Genomic DNA, 18,009 nt, shown 5'->3' on the forward strand with positions numbered 1-18,009 from the left:
CATGGGAGTTGCCAGCTTACCCAGATCTTCTGAGGCAGGGTCCAGTATTTCATCCAGAGACCAAATCCTTTTGTCTAAAGGCAAGGAGATTGAGCGGTCTACTCTGAGTCACCACAACTTGTCTGGTCAAGTAACAGAGCTATTGTTAAAAGCTAGAAAGGACGTCTCGTCTATAGCATATTAAAAAACTTGCAAGTTTATGTCTTGGGGACATTTTGAAAAAGACTTCTTTAATATCCCTACAGCAAAAGTACTACAGTTCTTATATGAAGGCTTTGAACTTGGGTTAGCTGTGTCTACGATTAAATCACAGATTGCTGCACTTAGTGTATTAGTGGACAGACGCTTGGAAGAAGAGAAGATCGTCAAGAAATTCTGCAAGGCTATCAAAAGAATTTGTCCACCATTTAAATCTTTGGTTGCTCCTTGGGACTTAAACTTAGTTCTTAGAGTTCTGATAAAACAACCATTCGAACCTATAGAAAGTATTCCATTTAAGTTTCTCACTTGGAAGGTCCTGTTTTTGGTGGCCATTACATCAGCCAGAAGGGTGAGCGAAATACAAGCCTTCTGGATAAAAGAGCCATATCTGTTCATCTTTCCGGATAGAATTGTTTTACGTACTCATCCAGACTTCATGCCTAAAGTCATTTCTGCTTTTCACATTAATCAGGAGGTATCGTTACCTAGTTTCTTTCCTAACCCTGTAAATGAGGAACAAAAGGCTTTCCACATGTTGGACCTGGTGAGAGCAGTGTCTTTATACATTGAACCTACAAAGGAGTGGAGAAAGACAGATCATCTGTTTATTATACCTGAAGGATCAAGAAAAGGTTCGGCTCCAGCAAAACAAACCATGTCTAGATGGGTGCGTGAAGTGATCGAATTTGCTTACAAACAAGAAGGCAAGAATCCACCTCCAGTGATTAAGGCACATTCTACTCTTGGGCCAGAAGAGCTAAAGCATCGGTTTAGGAGATCTGCCAAGCTGCTACCTGGACTTCTGTCCATACCTTCACAAATCACTATGCTTTGAATGTGTCTTCAACCCACTTTGGGAGACATGTACTACAAGAGGCTTTATCCATAAGATGATTCCTCTATAATAAACATGAATTATTTGCAGTTATATTGGCTCCCTACCGTTTCTATGATTGCTTGGGTATGTCCCATTGTCATGGCTGCCATGGGGATCGTAGGAGAAATATGTGAATTATACTCACCGATAATTCCTTTTCTTCCTAGAGATCCCATGGCAGCCATTGGTTTCCTGCCCTTGTGTTATGTGTTGATGTTTTTCAGGGACCATTACTACGGAGACACTCGAATGACACAGGGAGAAGGGAGGAGCTGACTGTTATACCCAAGGTGGGCTGTCCCTGGAAAAAAGTCCTGTCTTAACTAGTGGGAGGAGGAAAATACCCAATTGTCACGACTGCCATGGGATCTCTAGGAAGAAAAGGAATTATCGGAGTATAATTCGCATATTTTTTGAGGGTCAATCTGGTTCTGTTGCACAACTTTGGTGAAAATTGCCAAAAAAAAATATAAATTCTGTTGATCCGATCGCTACCAAACTTCAAAGGATCACCCGCTGGGCTAATCTGAAGATTGCCTGAACATTTCATCAAAATCGGTCGTGCCGTTTTGGAGTCCATAGGGAACATACACACATCAAGTTTTATATATATAGATGTAGCCATTAAACGAATGCACAGTGGGTGGAGTCACTGATGTATAGTATCACACGGGAATAAAGACAGTATACACAATACACATATCTGCATTTATTATTAGTGTGATTCCTTTCATTACAGAACAGTATATAGATCCGATGAGGGTCCAATATCAAGCACATTACACATTTGCTACTTCCTATTTACTGGCAGAGACGCCCAACCAGCTGTCACATTGGCCCTTATTCAGATTTGATCGCAGTACAAATTTGTTCTCAAAATAGGCAAAACCATGTGCACTGAAGGGGGGACTGGCGGCAAAAATTTGCAGGTGTGTGATGACCGTTTTTGGGGCGTGGGATCGTGTACTCGGAGTAACATGGTTCTTGCGTTGCTCCTGCCGCGTCCAGTCTGTGTAGCCATAAGACTACTCGAGCAGTTGGTGTTTCCATTATTGCTTATGAGTGGCGTCTCTTTTTATTAATTGGCGGCAGATTTACTTTGCTAACATCAGCCGTGCCGTAGCCTAAAAATCGCAATTGAAATGAGATTTACCATGCAATTCTAAATTAGGTTTGCATGCAGGTTTCTTACACCTGTCCTGTATGGATAAATCATGCATATTGCCAGAGGTTATTCTAGGTTCACATACAATTAGATATTTTGGCGCACAGTGGAACTTCTTCACTCCTGGGAAGGGAAGGAAACAGAAAGGGCATCAGTGGTTTTGCTGTTTATGTCACATCATGAGGTTACTCCCAAATCCAGAACCCTCACAGCTCTAGAGAGACTCTGCTGCTGCCACCAGTAATGGTCCTTTCCCAAACATATAAACTCTGCTAATATCCCTCTCAGACAGAAAACAAAATTACCAGGTGAAGCAGTTCTACCCGGTAATTTCGTGAATAACACGGGTCCTCTTTCTGTGTGAAAGGGCACACCCGTGTCGTAACTCCCTTGTCTCTGACCCTGGAATTGACCAGGGTCGAGGACACGGGAGTTATGACCCGTTCTGACCCTATCACACAGAAGAAATAACAGTGTTATTCAGCAAATTACCGGGTAGAAATTTTCAACCTGGTAATTTGTTCTTCTGTGTGAAGGGGGGTCAGGCTCCTCCTGGCAAAATGACACTGCATTTGAAATGCCTTGTACTGTATTTGCCGGGATTTTCAGACTTTTCTGTCTGAAAGGGGTATAATGGTGGGATGTACTAAGGAGAAAATGCGGTAAAACCCCCGTTTTACCGCATTTTCCTATGTATTAAAACGCCGCCGCCAGGATACCGCATTGTAGGGTATCGCCACCTTTGGGTGGCGATACCCTAATGAAGCCTATGGGCTTCTTTTCGACACCCGATGCCTCCGCCGCAAACCCACCGACCGCCCTGTCCCCCTCCCTCTGGCTTACCTTAGTCCAGGTCCTCCTGGACCCGGAAGGTAAGCCCTTCCTCCCCTTAGTAAAGCAGCCAGATGTCCTTCCAGCTGCAGGGGGAGGAGGAGGTGCTGGGGACAGCTGTTTAGCTGTCCCCGGTGTAAGGAGAGAAGCAGGCGGCAGGGAGGTGACGGAGACCCCCCCCCGCACACCACAGTACAGGCATCGCGGGGGGTCTCAGTCACCGCACCGCAATGCCAGCTGCATATGTTAGTACATATGCGCTGGCATCGCGGCGGGCGGGCGGTGATGTATATTAATACATCCCGCCCTAAGAGAGAGGGTTCATTTGTAAAAGTGTGAATTATATGGCATTGTTTTCCTTCTTATATAAAGGGTAAGCAAACCTCCCAGACAGGACTCCTGCAAACTATAATGCTGCCAATGCATCGCAAAAAAAGGATAGTGTTGTTTCACAATTCACAATAATACCTCCAATTCAAATAGTAGTGTCCCTTATACATGTTACACCACATAGTACTCCTAACACACCACACCCACAGTAGTGCTACTTATCCAAATTGCTCTACACAGTAGTAAGCACAGTGGTGCTCTTTATACACTATAGAATAGTGCCCTTTACAGACTGCAACCACCGCAGTGCCCCTTATACACATTAAGCTACACAATATTACCGTTTATACACCATGCCCACAATAGTGCATCTTCCACACATTACGTTATACAGTAGTACCTCTTACATACCGCGCCCACAGTAGCAACTCTTATACAAAATGACCAAAGAAGTGCCCTAACATCAGTACAGTCCCCTGGGCAAAGTAAGGCACACGGATCCATTACACTGTAACGTCTGGGGTGGGGACATTATTTATATGTCACAGGTGCAAGCGGTGGCAGCAACAGTCCGTGCACAGTTATGTGTGAGCAGGCACAACATCAGAAAGGAGGACCCGCTCTTCAAGCTACCGACTCCTACCCCTGTCAGTGTTGTGCCAGTAGGGGGGCTCCGCACCCCTGTCAGTGTTGTGCCAGTAGGGGGGCTCCGCACCCCTGTCAGTGTTGTGCCAGTAGGGGGGCTCCGCACCCCTGTAAGTGTTGTGCCAGTAGGGGGGCTCCGCACCCCTATATGTGTTGTGCCAGTAGGGGGCTCTCCAGCCCTGTAAGTGTTGTGCCAGTAGGGGGGCTCCGCACCCCTGTAAGTGTTAAGGGACACTACGGCATCTCACGGATTACTTTGGTTCTGTGGCCGATTAGAACGAGGTATAATACAGAGATAATAGGGTACCCCTTGTGACGGAAACCAAAATATGGTTTATTTTTATCACAGCACACGAAAGTAGATGAAGACAGGAAAAAGAGTCAAATGTAGCATATAAACGTTATCGGGTAGCAGTCCAATGGCAGTCCTTGTAGCAGCAGTTCCAAAGCACAAAACTATCACTTAATCCACACAGCAGTGATAGCCGAAACCTGTGTAAATCCACACAACACAGACGCTCCACACCAGAGCTTGGTAGGATGCCCCCTTCCCGGGCAAACGATGTGTTCCACAAGATCCAGTGAAGGGTAGGACCCCTGAGACCGGATTGCGACTAACATACTGAGCTGGCAGGTGTACAAGTCATTTTAAAAACTTCCAATTTCCCACGCTTCTCCATACCATCAGTGGGCTTGCACTCAATCCCTATTGGTGGATTCAAGTCAGGTTTATCCCCCCTCCCAGGTACTGCTGCTGCCCATCTGCTTCTGCCCCCTGCTGGGGTCGGTTCCAGAAAGTCTGGAAGTAGCCAAGATATGCATAGCAGAGTCAACACAAGATATAAAACACAGTCTGATTACATTATGTGGTGGTCACCCCCTGTGGACAACCCTCCTGTTGATAGTAGGGGAATTTGATCACCCCCTGTGGTGATTGTCCTTCAGCTATCCCCCTCATGTAAACAGCAGGAACAATAATCGGCTGATTACATTATGGGCTGATCACCCCCTGTGGTGGCCGGTTCCACAAAGTCTGCTAGAGCCCAGAGGTTTGCAAAGAATTGTAAACCCCCCTGTGGAGATTGCCCCTCAGCTTCCACCCTCCTGTGATAGCAGGAACAAAAGTATGGTAATGGGACATAACCTTTTGGTGACTTATTTCCTGGGTATTTCCTGGCAGACCATATTAGGGCGAGAGCGATCTGATCTGGAACTACACACACATATAGGGAGTATATAGACATATATGGAGAACAAGAGGGTACCGACGGACTAAAATAGTACATTAATTACTACACCTAATAAAATATAGTAATTACAGATTTACAGTGAATCTGATAACCTCACATTCCTTCCCCTACTATTGTAGTCCCGGTACCCAGCTGTTCAGGAACCAATAACAACCTGGAATAGCGGGATGCAGAGCCGAGAATCTGGGGTTTGGATATACCACCTGAGTCCCACAGGGTGACATCATACCAAACCCATCTTGTAAAAGGCGGCTGGTTTGCAGAACCAGCAAGGGCATGATTACCGTCTAAGTCATACATTGGAACTAACAAGGGCTGTAGCAATTCCTCTTCTTCGGATTCTGGGTACCCCCCCTCTGCAACATTGTAACCTACTAATACTTTTGCCTCGGGCACAATGGGGCAGGGACCACTTTCCACCTCCCCCTCTTGCCCAAGGAACAGGGGCCAAACAGCAGGCCAATATAGGGGCTCTGGCCCTGGCACTTCCACCACCCCGTCATGTCCTTCCTCCCCCAAACCCAAACTAGGGGCATGGCACATTTCAGTCCAGCATTTGGTCTCAATGTCCAGGGCTGAGGAGGGACCCTCCATCACAAACAATTCCGCTGGTGGCTGCAGGACAGGCTGTGTCAGCTCTGTCCCCTTAAAAGCCAGATGCTCACCTGCAGCTACTTCTGCGCACACCTCCTTCTCCGCGATAGCCTCCTTCCCCAGCTGAGTATGCTGGGCAGCCCGAAACACGACGTCATCTGTGACTGGTGGGCTGGTGGCCTGGATGTTGTCGGATACTCCTCTAACCACGGCGATCTCTTCTTGGACGCAGTCCTCATAGATCCCCTGGCAGCAGGATAATAGCTCTGCATCTCCCACCTCAGCAAAAGGGAAGCAGTAGTGCAGCTCCTCCCTAGGATGGGGAAGAAGCAATTGCAAACGGTGCCTTTCATCACGCCCCCTGCGACACTGATCTTGCCATGCTGGGGTATCCAGGAGCCCCCGATCAATCGCCTCTTCCTCTGCCACCACGAAGCACTCCTCCAGACACTGCAATTGTTCCCACACACTCAACTGGGCACCGAAATGGAGGATCCAGGCTCGATAATCAGCAAATGCATTTGTAGGATCTCCCTGATCGTGAAGGATCTGCTGAAGGATTTCCCCGCGAGTGCAGGATTGGATGGGTATACCTCGCAGCTGACCTTCTGCTATCAGCTCCTCCATACTCATTTCTTCAAGGGCAGTTAGGGGCCCCCCTGACAACGACCCTTCTCTTGCGGTAACAATTAATTCTGTGGCAGACCCCTCGGTTGTCTGCCCAGATTGCAGTAGCCCCCTTCTAGACCTTTCCTCTGGTTCTATCTGGGGCATCAATTTATTCTGGACTTGTCCTTCAGCCTCAGAATATTGTCCTCTTTGTAGCATCTGGGTAACTGTAGCAATCACTTCCTCTGTAAATTCTACAAACTCTGGCTCTCCTAGCAGATTCCAAGAAGTGGCCTCACCTTTACAGTGCAGGAATGCATCCCCCAGGTAACACACTTTGTCCTGTATGCTGGATACTCTCCACCCGCTGACCATCTGCTGAGCGTCTTCCCAGTACTTCCAGATATACTGCATTTTCCTGACAATAAATAACAGATCCGGCTTCCCAGCCTGCCGATACACTGAAGAACCTCCATCCCTGAGCTCCTCTGCTACAGGGGTCTTGAGGCATCGATTTTCTTTCCTTGGAAACATTTTCCCTTTCACAGGACTGACACCTGCTCACTTGCTGAACATCACCTTATTGCATTTTCCGTTTCCTTACATATGGTCTGATCCTCTGTTCTCTGTGCTTTCTGTGCTCGATGGTTGGTGTCTGAATGATCCCACTGCTGCCACCAAATGTGAGGGTACGAGTTCCTCAATCACTCAGACACCGAGCAGATGAAACCAAAATATGGTTTATTTTTATCACAGCACACGAAAGTAGATGAAGACAGGAAAAAGAGTCAAATGTAGCATATAAACGTTATCGGGTAGCAGTCCAATGGCAGTCCTTGTAGCAGCAGTTCCAAAGCACAAAACTATCACTTAATCCACACAGCAGTGATAGCCGAAACCTGTGTAAATCCACACAACACAGACGCTCCACACCAGAGCTTGGTAGGATGCCCCCTTCCCGGGCAAACGATGTGTTCCACAAGATCCAGTGAAGGGTAGGACCCCTGAGACCGGATTGCGACTAACATACTGAGCTGGCAGGTGTACAAGTCATTTTAAAAACTTCCAATTTCCCACGCTTCTCCATACCATCAGTGGGCTTGCACTCAATCCCTATTGGTGGATTCAAGTCAGGTTTATCCCCCCTCCCAGGTACTGCTGCTGCCCATCTGCTTCTGCCCCCTGCTGGGGTCGGTTCCAGAAAGTCTGGAAGTAGCCAAGATATGCATAGCAGAGTCAACACAAGATATAACACACAGTCTGATTACATTATGTGGTGGTCACCCCCTGTGGACAACCCTCCTGTTGATAGTAGGGGAATTTGATCACCCCCTGTGGTGATTGTCCTTCAGCTATCCCCCTCATGTAAACAGCAGGAACAATAATCGGCTGATTACATTATGGGCTGATCACCCCCTGTGGTGGCCGGTTCCACAAAGTCTGCTAGAGCCCAGAGGTTTGCAAAGAATTGTAAACCCCCCTGTGGAGATTGCCCCTCAGCTTCCACCCTCCTGTGATAGCAGGAACAAAAGTATGGTAATGGGACATAACCTTTTGGTGACTTATTTCCTGGGTATTTCCTGGCAGACCATATTAGGGCGAGAGCGATCTGATCTGGAACTACACACACATATAGGGAGTATATAGACATATATGGAGAACAAGAGGGTACCGACGGACTAAAATAGTACATTAATTACTACACCTAATAAAATATAGTAATTACAGATTTACAGTGAATCTGATAACCTCACACCCCTCTCCGTCTTACCTGATTTCTAAAGGCACGTCTGACTTTTCTTGAAATCTCTTCAGCTGCTCATCGGTTACTTTCCCCGATTTAGCTAAAATGTAAAGAGATAATTATCCAATCAGCAGTCGGTAATAACCAGATCTTCTCTGACGTGAATCTGTATCTAAGCTGAACCATTACCAGCATAGTACATGTATATACAGGACCAGGGGTTCTCAACCCGAATCTTTAGGTACAACCAGCAGGTCATGTTTTCTGGATCTCTTTAACCCCTTCCCGACATTTGACGTACATTTACGTCATGGCCGGGAGGTACTTCCCGACACATGGCATAAATGTACGTCATGAGTTTAAACTGTCACTGCGTCTCGAGACGCAGTGACAGTGGGACGATGTCTGCTGTCCCTGACAGCAGACATGTCCCTGCATGCCCAGGGGGGGCTGCGATGCCGCCCCCCCGTCGGCGATCGCTGTGATTGGCTGTTCAGTGTGAACAGCCATTCACAGCGTTTTCCTGTGTTACCAGCGAATCAGACGCTCGGTAACACAGGTGTCAATCACCGCCGGGCGTCAGGGGGCATGAGGGGGTCATCGGTGACGATGACACCTCACCCCCACCCTCACCCCACCTGCCCCCAAGGCTGTGATTGGTCCGTGGGACCCACGGACCAATCACAGCCAAGGCGCGACATTTAAACTGACGGTGACTGCGCTGCAGACGCCATTCCGGTCTGGAATAGCGTGCAGAACGGTCACCGTGCCTGCCTGCCGTGAATACCGACCTGATCCTTGCTAATACTTACCTGATCCTTGCAAATACCTTACCTGATCACCTACTCACTGCTTGTAGCGTGCTGGATGCTTCCTGGATCTGACTTCTTGTGACTTCCTGCTGCTGCTGCAGTGTGATAGAGAGATAGAGAGATAGAGAGAGAGATAGAGAGAGATAGAGAGAGATAGAGAGAGATAGTGACAGAGAGAGCTATATTTTGTGTCTGCTACCCCCCCTTTTTGGGGGTGCAGGGGTTTTCTATATATAAATAACTGTCAGTGCTGCTGCTGCAGTGTCATACAGTGATAGATAGTGATAGATAGTGATAGATAGTGAGAGGTAGAGAGATAGAGAGATTTGTGTCTGCTACCCCCCCTTTTTGGGGGTGCAGGGGTTTTATTTTGCTGCTGCTGCAGTGTCATAGAGTGATAGATAGTGATAGATAGTGAGAGATAGAGAGATAGAGAGAGATAGTGACAGAGAGTGATAGAGAGTGTATATTTTGTGTCTGCTACCCCCCCTTTTTGGGGGTGCAGTTTTTTTTTATACATATAACTGTCAGTGCTGCTGCTGCAGTGTCCTAGAGTGATAGATAGTGAGAGATAGTGAGAGATAGAGAGATAGAGAGAGATAGTGACAGAGAGTGATAGAGAGTGTATATTTTGTGTCTGCTACCCCCCCTTTTGTGCTGATCAGTATATCTGTGCTGATCAGCAACTTTTTGGGGGCGCAGAGGTTTTTTTTTTATATATATACCTGTCAGTTGCTGCCAGTTGCACTGTCAGTTGCACCAAAGGTTGTGCACCTGCTGTCCCTCACTGGTAATCAGTGTCGCATCACTGATCACCTTTTTTTTTTTTTGTGAGTGCTGTGGGGTCTTTTTTTAATTTTTTTTTTACACACACTGATTTTGTGGGTGTCCTGTGGCCACTGTGCGCCGATCAGTGACGTACATCACTGATCAGCTTTTTCGGCACAGGGTTGATCTATTTTTTTTTTTTTTGATCAGATTCCTGTTGCCTTTGAGCGCTGTTCAGTGACAGACGTTACTGACCAACATCTGTGCTCAATTTTTGGCGCAGGACCTTTTTTTTTTTTTTTAACCCCTTCAATTTTTTATTTTTAACCCCTTCATTTTTTTTTTTTTTTTATTGGTATAAAGTATTTTTTTTTTCTGCACTACATACACACTACACACTACATACCCCCCGGGTTGAAATAAAGTTTGTACCCCCCCCTACACTATACACGTGTTGAAACATTTCACTACCAGTAACACAAAAATAAAAATGGCATCCCAAATGTCCTCCCAAATGTCCTCCCAAATGTCCTCCCAGTCATCCAGGAGAATGTATTCAGTGGAGGAGGCATATGCCATGCTAGCCTCTGACTCTGACACAGCCAGTGATGCAAGCGGGGAATTTGAAGGATTCGTCTTAAGCTCCTCTTCCTCCTCTGGTGATGAGGGACCCCCTCAAAGACGCCCCCGTAGATCAGCTGAGATTCCCCCCCCAATAATTGATCTAGTATGGACCCCACCACCAGACAATTTTGAGCCCCAGGTTCCTGAGTTTTTGGCCATGCCAGGAATCCAATTTGATTCCACAGGTCTCAGAGAAATTGACTTTTTCAAATTATTTTTCTCTGATGATTTTATAAATTTAATGGTGGACCAAACTAATTTATATGCCCAGCAGTTTATTGCTCAAAACCCCACGTCATCATTTGCTAGGTGGACCCCTGTAGATGCAGTAGAGATGATGGCGTTTTGGGGTCTGGTGTTTCATATGGGCATAGTAAAAAAGCCAGAAATTAGGCAATATTGGAGTACAGATGTTCTGTACAGTACTCCATTTTACCGTATGGCCATGCCCCGGACTCGATTTGAGACAATTCTTAAATTTATACATTACACCGATAATGCACAGTGCCCACCCAGAGATGATCCCACCTTTGACCGGCTATTCAAAGTCAGGCCGGTCATTGATCATTTCAGTGCCAAATTTGAAGAGGTGTACATCCCTGAAAAATTTATTTGTATCGACGAGTCCCTTATACATTTTAAAGGAAGGGTTAAATTCCGCCAGTACCTTCCCAGTAAGAGGGCAAGGTATGGCATAAAAATGTATAAACTGTGTGAAAGCACCTCAGGGTACACCCACAGGTTTAGGGTTTATGAAGGGAAGGATTCAAGAATTCAACCGCCAGAATGCCCCCCCTCCCTCGTAGGTGTTAGTGGGAAAATTGTCTGGGATTTAGTGCACCCCTTCCTGGATAAAGGTTATCACCTCTATGTGGATAACTTTTACACTAGCATCCCCCTGTTTAAGGCCCTTGGTTCAAGAGGTACAGCAGCTTGCGGTACTGTGCGCAAGAACCAAAGAGGCCTCCCAAAAACGCACATTGCCCAAGTAATGAGAAGGGGTGAAAGCAGGGGAATATGCAACGAAAATATGTTGTTGGTCAAATATAAGGACAAGAGGGATGTCCTTATACTGACAACAATTCACGGAGACAGTACCACCTCCGTCCCTGTACGAGGTACCAGTACCCACACCTCCAAACCTAATTGTATCCTGGATTACAATAGGTACATGGGCGGAGTGGATCTTTCAGATCAGGTACTGAAGCCGTACAGTGCCCTGCGGAAAACAAAAATCTGGTACAAGAAGGTGGCCGTGTATATCATCCAGATGGCACTGTATAACGCTTACGTGCTATTCCGTTCTACCGGCCAGAGGGGGACATTTATGCACTTTCAAGAGGAAGTCATAAAGGGCCTAATATTTGGGAACCAGCAGGCAGAGGGCCCCAGTACTTCTAGTACTGGCCCCCGTATTGTACCAGGGCAGCATTTTCCTGATGAAATCCCCTCCACTGGAAAAAAGGGCAGGACACAAAAAAGGTGCAAAGTTTGCTATAAAAAGGGAATAAGAAAGCAAACTATTTTCCAGTGTGACACTTGCCCCGACAAACCCGGCCTATGTATAAAGGAGTGTTTTAAATTATACCACACATCTATGGAATATTAGGTTCATAATTTCACCGTGCTTCGGGGGTCTTGCTAATGCCACATAGCACCCACCATTCATTCCACCAGAATCTGAGCCGCAAAATCCAAAAATCACTCCTTCCCTTCTGAGTCCTGCCATGCACCCAACTGGTATTTTTTGGTCACATGTGAGGCATTGCCGTACTTGGGAGAAATTGGGGCACAGATTTTGGGGTACTTTTTCTCCTTCATTCCTTGTGAAATTGAAAAATTTTGAGCCAGAACTGCATTTTTGTGTAAAAAAATGTAATTTTTCATGTTCACTGCCCACTTGTATCAAAATTGGTGAAACCCCTGGGGGTTTGAAATGTACACTATACCCCTAGATGAATTCCCTGAGGGGTGTAGTTTGCAAAATGGGGTCACTTGTGGGGGGGTTCCACTGTATTGGTGCTTTGGGGGTCTTGCTAATGCGACATAGCACCCACCATCATTCCACCAGAATTTGTGCTGCAAAATCCAAATATCACTCCTTCCCTTCTGAGTCCTGACACTTTTTGGTCACACATGAGGCATTGGCGTACTCGGGAGAAATTGGGGCACAGATTTTGGGGTGCTTTGTCTCCTTCATTCCTTCTGAAAATGAAAAATTTTGAGCCAGAACTGCATTTTTGTGTAAAAAAATGTAATTTTTCATGTTCACTGCCCACTTGTATCAAAATTGGTGAAACCCCTGGGGGTTTGAAATGTACACTATACCCCTAGATGAATTCCCTGAGGGGTGTAGTTTGCAAAATGGGGTGACTTGTGGGGGGGTTCCACTGTATTGGTGCTTGGGGGGTCTTGCTAATGCGACATAGCACCCACCAAAATTCCACCAGAATCTGAGCTGCAAAATCCAAAAAATCACTCCTTCCCTTCTGAGTCCTGCCATGCACCCAACTGGTATTTTTTGGTCACATGTGAGGCATTGCCGTACTCGGGAGAAATTGGGGCACAGATTTTGGGGTGCTTTTTCTCCTTCATACCTTCTGAAAATGAAAAATTTTGAGCCAGAACTGCATTTTTGTGTAAAAAAATGTAATTTTTCATGTTCACTGCCCACTTGTATCAAAATTGGTGAAACCCCTGGGGGTTTGAAATGTACACTATACCCCTAGATGAATTCCCTGAGGGGTGTAGTTTGCAAAATGGGGTGACTTGTGGGGGGGTTCCACTGTATTGGTGCTTGGGGGGTCTTGCTAATGCGACATAGCACCCACCAAAATTCCACCAGAATCTGAGCTGCAAAATCCAAAAAATCACTCCTTCCCTTCTGAGTCCTGCCATGCACCCAACTGGTATTTTTTGGTCACATGTGAGGCATTGCCGTACTCGGGAGAAATTGGGGCACAGATTTTGGGGTGCTTTTTCTCCTTCATACCTTCTGAAAATGAAAAATTTTGAGCCAGAACTGCATTTTTGTGTAAAAAAATGTAATTTTTCATGTTCACTGCCCACTTGTATCAAAATTGGTGAAACCCCTGGGGGTTTGAAATGTACACTATACCCCTAGATGAATTCCCTGAGGGGTGTAGTTTGCAAAATGGGGTGACTTGTGGGGGGGTTCCACTGTATTGGTGCTTGGGGGGTCTTGCTAATGCGACATAGCACCCACCAAAATTCCACCAGAATCTGAGCTGCAAAATCCAAAAATCACTCCTTCCCTTCTGAGTCCTGCCATGCACCCAACTGGTATTTTTTGGTCACATGTGAGGCATTGCCGTACTCGGGAGAAATTGGGGCACAGATTTTGGGGTGCTTTTTCTCCTTCATACCTTCTGAAAATTAAAAATTTTGAGCCAGAACTGCATTTTTGTGTAAAAAAATGTAATTTTTCATGTTCACTGCCCACTTGTATCAAAATTGGTGAAACCCCTGGGGGTTTGAAATGTACACTATACCCCTAGATGAATTCCCTGAGGGGTGTAGTTTGCAAAATGGGGTGACTTGTGGGGGGGTTCCACTGTATTGGTGCTTGGGGGGTCTTGCTAATGCGACATAGCACCCACCAAAATTCCACCAGAATCTGAGCTGCAAAATCCAAAAATCACTCCTTCCCTTCTGAGTCCTGCCATGCACCCAACTGGTATTTTTTGGTCACATGTGAGGCATTGCCGTACTCGGGAGAAATTGGGGCACAGATTTTGGGGTGCTTTTTCTCCTTCATACCTTCTGAAAATTAAAAATTTTGAGCCAGAACTGCATTTTTGTGTAAAAAAATGTAATTTTTCATGTTCACTGCCCACTTGTATCAAAATTGGTGAAACCCCTGGGGGTTTGAAATGTACACTATACCCCTAGATGAATTCCCTGAGGGGTGTACTTTGCAAAATGGGGTGACTTGTGGGGGGGTTCCACTGTATTGGTGCAACATAGCACCCACCATTCATTCCACCAAAATCTGTGCTGCAAAATCCAAAAATCACTCCTTCCCTTCTGAGTCCTGCCATGCACCCAACTGGTATTTTTTGGTCACATGTGAGGCATTGCCGTACTCGGGAGAAATTGGGGCACAGATTTTGGGGTGCTTTTTCTCCTTCATACCTTCTGAAAATGAAAAATTTTGAGCCAGAACTGCATTTTTGTGTAAAAAAATGTAATTTTTCATTTTCACTGCCCACTTGTATCAAAATTGGTGAAACCCCTGGGGGTTTGAAATGTACACTATACCCCTAGATGAATTCCCTGAGGGGTGTAGTTTGCAAAATGGGGTGACTTGTGGGGGGGTTCCACTGTATTGGTGCTTGGGGGGGTCTTGCTAATGCGACATAGCACCCACCAAAATTCCACCAGAATCTGAGCTGCAAAATCCAAAAATCACTCCTTCCCTTCTGAGTCCTGCCATGCACCCAACTGGTATTTTTTGGTCACATGTGAGGCATTGCCGTACTCGGGAGAAATTGGGGCACAGATTTTGGGGTGCTTTGTCTCCTTCATTCCTTCTGAAAATGAAAAATTTTGAGCCAGAACTGCATTTTTGTGTAAAAAATTTAATTTTTCATTTTCACTGCCCAGTTGTACCACAATTGGTGAAACCCCTGGGGGTTTGAAATGTACACTATACCCCTAGATGAATTCCCTGAGGGGTGTAGTTTGCAAAATGGGGTCACTTGTGGGGGGTTCCTAAATTTTAGCATCTTATGGTGCCTAGAAACCTACATGGTGCCTAAAAAATAATCTCATAAAAAGGAGTCTCCAAAATCAAGTAGGTGCTCCTTCTATTATGAAGCCTGTGGTTTGGTCAACGTGCACACTAGGGCCACATATAGGATATTTATGAAAACAAAAGAATTGGGGGAATCAATTTTTAGTCACATTTCTCTAGTAAAATGTACTGTGTTCCTTAGAAAAATGTATTAAAATTGCAAATCTGCAAAAAAAATGAAATTTTGAAATTTCACCTACACTTTGTTTTAATTCCTGTGAAACACCTAAAGGGTTAACAAACTTCCAAAATGCTGTTTTGAATACTGTGAGGGGTGCAGTTTTTGAAATGGCATCATTTATGGGGGTGTCTCACATACAAGTCCCTCAAAGTCACATCAGAACTGAACTGGTCCCTAAAAAAATCAGTGTTTGAAATTTTCTTGAAAATTTGAGAATTTGCTATTCATATTGTAAGCCTCCTAGTGTCCAAAAAAATTAAAAGGAAGTTGAAATAATGATGGAAATATAAAGTAGACATATGGTCTATGTTAGTTATTAACTATTTTGAGTGGTATGATTATTTGTCTCACAAGCAGAAAATTTAACATTTTGCAAATCGCTAAATTTTCCATTTTTTCACGACATTTTGGTATTTTTCACAAAAAAACACAGACTGTATCGACCCAAATTTACCACTAATTTGAAGTACAATGTGTCACGAAAAAACAATCTCAAAATCACTGGGATAAGTAAAAGCAAAAAAAAGTTATCCCCACTTAAGTGAGACATGTCAGATTTGAAAAAAATGGCTCTGTCAGGAACGCAAAAACTAGCTCTGTCAGGAAGGGGTTAATCATGCACAGGTGAGTTAATGTTGCTGGGTCAGTAATTCTCCCTCCTGTTTCCACAGACAGAAATCCCCAAACGTGACGGTTAGACAGGGGCGTATTAGAGTAGGGGGCCTGGGTGTGGCCTGTGCCTGGGCTCCTCCCTGTCTGGGTCAATAGGTCAGACAGGGAGGAGTGTGTTTTTTCATACATCCAAATGGACATAGAGCTGGATTATTAGTGTACTAAACGGAGCAGGACATTATGCCGTGCCCATGTCGACAAAGGCAACAAAAACTGTGAAAACCTCATGTCAACTTTTTTGTGTCGACCTTTTCCATGTGGATTTATTGCCTGTGTCGGCCCTTTGACCATGCCGACCGAAGGTATGCCAACCTTTTTCATGTGTCGACCTATGGCCTGTTGACCAATAGTAGTCGACCCATTGACTGTCAACCTTCTTACTGTCACTAGCATACCATTTGTTTTGGGGGTGGGGGGGCTGTGTCAGCCGAAAAAGGACTTTGTACCTTTTTTCTGGGTCTCTGACTCACAATTGAAAGTACTGGAAAGGGGATGTGGCCACACCCCTTTACCGGTAACCACGCCCCTCTACCCATGGCCACACCCCCTTTCAGATCCAGCATCGGCCCCTCAGTGCCCTTCATCCTACGTAACACAGGGGTTATGCTACTTACAGAATAGGTTGCATGATGAATATTTCTTATAGGGGCATTCCTCACAGATAAATGCCGCTATTGTAGTCTTGTCCCACAGGCGGAGCGCGGCTGACACTTTTACGAGTGGTTCTAGGGAGGAAACACAGAGATGTCTGGCATATGAATGTGTCCAGGGCACAGGGAAGAACATGGGGGATGGGATCCACATGGCTGACATCCTACCTGGGCATATGGACATAGTACTTTCGTATAGTGTCACTGGCATGGCTGTAGGAAACCTGACAAGAGAGGAGGAGCGAGAGTGAGGAGTAATGGTCAGTCATATAGGGAGACACTTGCTGCTATCACTCCTTTTGCCATTGCGTTCCTCTAGTACAGGGCTGGGCAACAGTGGCCCTCCAGATGTTGATGAACTACACATCCCAGGATGCTTTGCATTAGTTTTGCTATGTGGCCATTCTGAAACTGTTGCAAGGCATGCTTGGAGGGCCGCTGTTGCCCAGCCCTGCTCTAGTAGGTAAGGAACATACAAGACCAAGTGCAGTGTCTAGTTCGTGTTGCCCTTATGTCCCATTCTGACCTCCCCTAGGCACGCTCTGCACTGTCCCTCCCAGATAGGCGTGCTCTGCACTGTCCCTCCCAGATAGGCGCGCTCTGCACTGTCCCTCCCAGATAGGCGCTCTGCACTGTACCTCCCAGATAGGAGTGCTCTGCACTGTACCTCCCAGATAAGCGCGCTCTGCACTGTACCTCCCAGATAGGCGCGCTCTGCACTGTCCCTCCCAGATAGGCGCTCTCTGCACTGTCCCTCCCAGATAGGCGCTCTGCACTGTACCTCCCAGATAGGAGTGCTCTGCACTGTACCTCCCAGATAGGCGCGCTCTGCACTGTACCTCCCAGATAGGTGCGCTCTACCCAGTCCCTCCCAGATAGGCGTGCTCTGCACTGTCCCTCCCAGATAGGCGCGCTCTGCACTGTCCCTCCCAGATAGGCGCTCTGCACTGTACCTCCCAGATAGGAGTGCTCTGCACTGTACCTCCCAGATAGGCGCTCTGCACTGTCCCACCCAGATAGGTGCGCTCTACCCAGTCCCTCCCAGATAGGCGCGCTCTGCACTGTACCTTCCAGATAGGTGTGCTCTGCACTGTCCCTTCCAGATAGGCGCTCTGCCCTGTCCCTCCCAGATAGGCGCGCTCTGCACTGTACCTCCCAGATAGGTGCTCTGCACTGTACCTTGCAGATAGGTGTGCTCTGCACTGTCCCTCCCTGATCAGCACGCTCTGCACTGCCCCCC

The 18,009-nt window shown here is 46.3% G+C and overlaps 1 protein-coding gene across 1 annotated transcript in view; it reads right to left on the bottom strand.

Annotated features, from left to right (window-relative positions):
* Positions 1-1,772: 1,772 nt before the first annotated feature.
* The window catches only part of LOC146036330 (uncharacterized), a 97,496-nt gene continuing 81,259 nt past the window's right edge, over positions 1,773-18,009 (bottom strand). Inside the window, exons 13-16 of the mRNA XM_083160277.1 lie at positions 16,938-16,993; positions 16,734-16,844; positions 8,274-8,346; positions 1,773-2,366 (exon numbers count right to left, since the gene is read on the bottom strand). Of these exons, the coding sequence (XP_083016403.1) occupies positions 2,321-2,366; positions 8,274-8,346; positions 16,734-16,844; positions 16,938-16,993 (286 nt within the window). The 3' untranslated portion in view covers positions 1,773-2,320. The remainder of the gene's footprint in view (positions 2,367-8,273; positions 8,347-16,733; positions 16,845-16,937; positions 16,994-18,009) is intronic.

Source organism: Crinia signifera, chromosome 9, assembly GCF_055691185.1.
Source record: "Crinia signifera chromosome 9, ASM5569118v1, whole genome shotgun sequence".
Lineage (NCBI taxonomy): Eukaryota > Metazoa > Chordata > Amphibia > Anura > Myobatrachidae > Crinia > Crinia signifera.